General features: G+C 40.5%; 1 protein-coding gene across 1 annotated transcript in view; it reads right to left on the bottom strand.

Annotated features, from left to right (window-relative positions):
• Positions 1-382: 382 nt before the first annotated feature.
• Positions 383-6,000, bottom strand: part of CDO1 (cysteine dioxygenase type 1) — a 75,368-nt gene continuing 69,750 nt past the window's right edge. The window contains exon 5 of the mRNA XM_068271674.1: positions 383-843. Coding sequence (XP_068127775.1) covers positions 814-843 — 30 coding nt within the window. The 3' untranslated portion in view covers positions 383-813. The remainder of the gene's footprint in view (positions 844-6,000) is intronic.

Below are 6,000 nucleotides of genomic sequence, written 5' to 3'. Positions count from 1 at the left end.
TGAGTCCGCTATTGTTCCTAGCCACATGGCTAATATTCACTGCACAGTAGTGATCATGAACCATTAGGATCTTTTTTGTGAGTCGAATCATCAGGAAGCAGGGAGGACAGGACATCACAATTTGCTTCATAGGAGACAGACAAACATGGAACCTGCCATGAGCATCATTCTCTGCAAATACTATATAAAAATTCTGTGAAATCCAAACGTGGACAGTGAAATGTATATGTAATGTAAGTACAGCCAATATTTAGCTACTGATATATGTTTTTTCCCTCTGAGACCCTATACCTAACATCTCCTCTTTAAAGGAATGGCAAATGTGGTGAAGAACTATTCTGCAAAGTATACAGTAGAAAATACAGTGGCCAGCAAAACAAAATGAATTTGAATTTTATTGCTCCTGGAGATTCCAAATTCATAAGCCTTTTTCTAAAAATATACAGAGATCAAAATGTACATTTGTTAAAACATTAAAACGCTATACATATATTAGGGCATTTTAAAAACAGGATGATTATCTTACATGTTAAAAACATAGTTTTCTCCATTTTGAACAAAGGATATGAAGGGTTATACAAATCCTAATAAAAGAGAACTGGTTTTAAAAATAAAAATCAATCTATTCTAGGTTTAAACCCTGAGGAGGAGCTTGCTAGCACGTTGGGCATCCCAGTGACGCCTTCTTGTAAGTCCTACTAAGGGTATATGTACAGTTTGGTCAGGAAATTCCAGAGGCTACACGTTTTTTGCAGTTGAGATTTCAGGGCTCCACAGCTTATCAATGTTTCCAGTAAATTCTTATAGGAAAGGTTAGTTGTTTTCCTGGGACTGTGTGGTTACCTGTGAAGAGAAAGTGTTTATTTGGTTAGAGCAAGGTTTAAAGTAACAGTGAGGCATAAAATCAAAATCCAATTCATTTTTATCTGGTAAACAAGTAATAAGGAAGGGAGACCGGTAAAAAAAAAAAAAAAAAAAAAAAAAAAAAAAAAAAACACCTCCATAAAATCATTCTCCAGTTTCCCTGGTTCTTATTTGGTACATCTGCTGCATGCTGGGTTTTCTTCTTTACTTTCCCCTCAGACAACTATTGCAGCCTGATTGGCCGAGGCCTCTTTCCCTCCTGTTCTCCCCTTCCACACCTGTTTCTCTCTGATTGGCCAAGATTTCTCCTGCTGAGACAATGCACTTACTACAGAGCTGGGTGGGAGTGTGCATCATTGCCCGCCCTCCTCCCAGTCTTCAGCGTAAAAAGGAAGAAAGGCTGTCAGGATTGGCTTCAAGATAGGATTTTCCATTTTGACTCAGAATTCTCTTTTTACTATAGAAAAATCACTAAAATCAAAATGTGGACAGTGCTATACGTTAAGTAGAGCAAGTATTTTACTTATACATGTGCTTTTTCCTGAGATAGTTTGGCTGACAGCTCCTCTGACACTCCTACTAAAAGACAGACACTTACAGTCCACTGAAATCAATGCTTGCAGTTTTTCAACTGACAGTATTCCCCTCACTTGATACACCAGTTCCATGGCTACCAAGAGCATGATGCAAGAATTTTCCAAAGTAAAACAAGGGAATTTATGGTTCCTATATTTTTATGGTTTGGGATAGAATATAAAGAATTTGACCATGGTCATGTCTATCATCTGAAGATTCCTTCCCACTAAGGATGAGATGAATATTTCCGAGTTCATGCAGGATTGTGTACATTTTTATGCAAATATATGCAGCTTGAAAATAGATCAATCGAGTCCCACCTAGGTTTAAATGGATTGGTCCATTTTCAAGCTGCATATATTTGCATAAAAATGTACATAGTCCTGCATGAACTCTGAAATATTTGCAGCTCATTGACCATCCCTACTTCCCACTTAAAAGGTTTCCTCAATTCAAGATAGTCACTACATAAGCGGTTCCCTCCCCCCCTTTTTTTTTTTTACTTATCTGGGGCTTCTTCCAGCCCCTGTAGGCTGCATGCACAGCTATGAGTCTTAAGGGAACTAAGCACCCCTTCCTTGGACTTTCTCCTGGTTTGTAATTGCTATAGGAGCTGCCATGTATCCCCCCCCCCCCCCCCCACACACACAGGTTTGTAATGGCTATAGGAACTGCCATGTATCCCCCCCACAGTCCTTATTTACAGAAATCAGATGCCATCATCATACCTTCCCTCTGGATTAGCTCTGAAGTGGTCTAATTACCCACCCCCTCTGTTGATGAAAGTGCACACATTACCAAGAAGTAAACTGCACAGTAAAACAAGTCCTTAGCTGCCCGAAACCTCAAGCCATCTGGCTGATTTAGGCTAATAAAACCTGTGCTAAACTAAGAAAAATGTGGGAATAAAATTTTTTTTTTATTGAGTTTTCATAGGCCATAACTGGTAAATACAGTCTGTACATGGTGCATGTGGAACTCAATGGTTATACAAAAAGGACATCTTGTGGAAGGACTAGACCGACCACTTGAATATACTTTCCACACGAGATACAACCTGGTGACAAACAGCATAAATCATATACCTAACCAATTCTGAGAACCTAACCAGAAATATCTGCTGTATCATGGATACTGAACACTCAGCCCAGTATAACTCGTAACACACAGAGAATACCAAGGAGAAGGAAGGGGGTATAGGAGGTGATCCTAATGCCATTTGTTCTCAGTATTGAAGATTGAAAGCCAATTTTGGACTTCTAGCCAGTTGCAAGTTATGCAACAGGCTATGCAGTTTTGCTACAGCTCAATACATTTGATGTGTTTTATGTGTGCTACCTGCACACGTGGACTTTAAGGCATTATACCCCATTTTGTATGTGTAATTGGAGGTACAGAAGATAAAGCAAGGTTACGTCAGTAAGTTTGTGGTTTTGATTTATTTAAGAGGTCTGTCAATATTTGGGGATTGCTGTGAAAGTGATTGAAAGCAAGGCAAATGTCTACCCAAGGAGGACAGGGACAGAATTTCTAGTTCAGCATTCACCACTGCAAGTCAGCCCAATAAGTATGTCTTGACTGGTCTATTTTTGCTATGTGGTTTGCCCTCTTTCAGTGTATGGTTACTAGTACAGTCCTGGGGTTGCATGAGGGGAATTCAAGCACCTCGGCCTTTAAAAGCATTATTTATATATTCATGTTCCATTGTGAGTTTGAGGTGCCCAATTGCAGAAACCTCAATAGAATTCCATGCAAAAACAGGTCAATCTGGCATGAAGTGAAATGAATCAGCATAGACCAGCAGAACATTTGAGAAAACCTATACAGACCATTTTGCACAAGGGGATCATAAATTAAACGCATGGCCAAAACAACTGAAGTATAATCTTTTAACAACATAGGACCAATTAGATAACCAGCAGTAAGCACTGCAAATGTGGTAAGGGGTACAAGCTTTATATTTTGCTTTATTAGAGAAAATATGCACTCACATTTAAAGAAAGCAGATTACTGCACTAGAATGAAATGTTAGATAAAAGCGGTTGAATCTTTGGTTTGGAATGCTGCCACTTGTAGTGCATAGTACTATAGCTTATATAAAATTAGCCAACAAGACACTCATGAAACCGTATTCTTAACACAAACTTAAAATCGGAGGCAATCGAGTAAACAAGCCCCAAAACGTAGGAGATTTACAAATAGTGTTAAGGGCCTTGAGGGAATTTTTAAAGGCAATAAATATTCAATAATTCCAACACAATCAGGTCCATAAATATTGGGACATTGACAATTCTACATTTTTTGTCTCTATACACCCATATGTATGAAATAGCTGCCGGGAGACTTGTGTGCAGGATACAGCAGATATACTGCTTACCCTGCTCCTGCACAAGTCCTGGCGGCGTTAGAGGGGTTCTGTGGAGTACTGAAATAAACAAAAACTGACACTTACCTGGGGCTTCTATCAGCCCACTGTGGCAGTCATGTCCCATGCCATCCTACAATCACCTATTCCCCCACTGCCAGCACTGGTCAATTATTCGTCTAACAAGACGAATAGTGTGCGCTCCAGTCTCCGGGAGCTTACTGCGCAGGCACAGTACAAGGTTCTCTTGTACTGCACTGTAAGCTCCTGGAGACACAAGCAGGACAGAGCATGGCCACAGCACATTGAAGCAGAGCATGGAAGCAGCCGCGTTAGACGTGTAATTAGACTGGGACAGGCGGTGGGCAACGAGTGATATGAGGAAAGCGCGGGACATGACCGTTACAGGGAGCTGATAGAAGCCCCAGGTAAGTGTCAGTTTTTGTTTAATTCAGCACTTGCAACCAAGTATTTAAAAAGTGAAAGTTTGATTTGTGATTTTTATTCTGTCCCATTACTTTTGGTCCCTTAACAAGTGGGAGGCACACATGAAAACTGTTGTGATTCCTACACAGTTCACCCGATTTGGATGTAAATACCCTTAAATTAAATAAAATTAAATTAAAGATTACAGTCTGCAGTCAAAGCACATTGTGTTCTTTTCAAATCCATTGTGGTTGTGTATAGAGCCAAAAATGTTAGAACTGTGTCAATGTCCCAATATTTATGGACCCGACTATTTGTATAGCACTTCTCTTGCCGGACTCCAACCACTAGCGAGGCAACCACTAGAGCACTCAGCATGCAGCAGCGTAGTCTTGCCAAGAACTCCTTACTGAAGAGGTGCTGGCTTACTTAACCACTTCAGCCCTCAGTGTATTTTCCCCTTATGGGCCAGAGCAATTTTCACATTTCAGCGCTCCTCCCATTCATTTGCCAATAACTTTACCACTACTTAACAAAAAGATCTGCATCTTATTTTTCTGCCTCCAGTTTGACTCTTTCGGTGGTACCTTTTACTAAGAATTATTTAAAAAAAAAAAAATTTAAAAACGGGAAGATTAAGAAAAAAAATCCCCAAAAATCTCAGTTTTCAGCCATTATAGTTTAAAATACGTGGGCTTTAATTATGGTAGCATGTATTTAAATGTACCCCGATTATTAAACCATTTAAATTATGTCCCCATCACAATGTATGGCACCAATATTTTATTTGGAAATGTGCATTTTTTCAGTTGTGTCCACTGCTATTTACAAGCCTATAATTTAACAGTAATATACCCTCTTGACATACATATTAAAAAAAAGTTCAGTCCCTAAGGAAACAATTTTGCTTTTGTTTTTTATTGTAATTTTTATGCAAAAGTTTTATTTGGGTATTTATGGGAGAGAGAGGTAAGGGGGTAAATTTTAAATTGTGTTGGTCTCTATTAAAACAAATGAATGTAGACGTAATTTTACAATTTGGCCACAAGAGGTCCTCAGCTTCCTGCACATGCTTTTAGTAAGAAAACCAGAACTAATGCGTGTTAAGTGTAACTTACAGTTTACAAATGACCGCAGACATTAATTAATGCCGAGATCATTTACGCGGGGAACTAGAACAATTCATTGATCTCCAGGCTAACGCAGCAGCGAGAACGAGTGCACGAGCACAAGTGAGCGAGAGTGCGCACAGCGGGATTACAAATATCTACTCCCCTGGACTTTAGATGAAGTTTTTAGGGGAGTAGATCTACTGTACTGTAAACATTAACCGGTTAAGAGAGACACTGAAGCCCCCAAAAAACATTTAATAAATGTGTTTAACAGACTTAACTAAACTGCCACTATAATCTAAATCCCCCAAATTCTCCCTCCCCCCTGCAAAATCCACGACTTTCTTGGTCATGAATTTTGCTTCCCCAAGCGCTTCCGTGTGAGGCAGGGCTATGAGCTGCAGCCCTGCCTCACACGCATCTGTCAGCAGCGGATCTCCGCCTCTCCCCTGCCCCTTAGGGAAGACCGAGAGGGGCGGGGAGAGGCTACGATCCGGGCTGACAGACGTGTGAGGCAGGGCTGCAGCCCATAGCCCTGCCTCACACGGAAGCGCTGCCCGGATTGCCCCCCGGGGAGTTTGGGGGGGGGGGGAATTTAGTTAGATTAGAGCGGCGGGAATGTGGCGGTTTAGTTAGGGCAAAGATGTTAAACATTAG

Source organism: Hyperolius riggenbachi, chromosome 1 (assembly GCF_040937935.1).
Source record: "Hyperolius riggenbachi isolate aHypRig1 chromosome 1, aHypRig1.pri, whole genome shotgun sequence".
Taxonomy (NCBI): Eukaryota; Metazoa; Chordata; class Amphibia; order Anura; family Hyperoliidae; genus Hyperolius; species Hyperolius riggenbachi.
The sequence above is the reverse complement of the archived record's forward strand: the minus strand, read 5'-3'. Positions and strand labels throughout refer to the sequence as shown.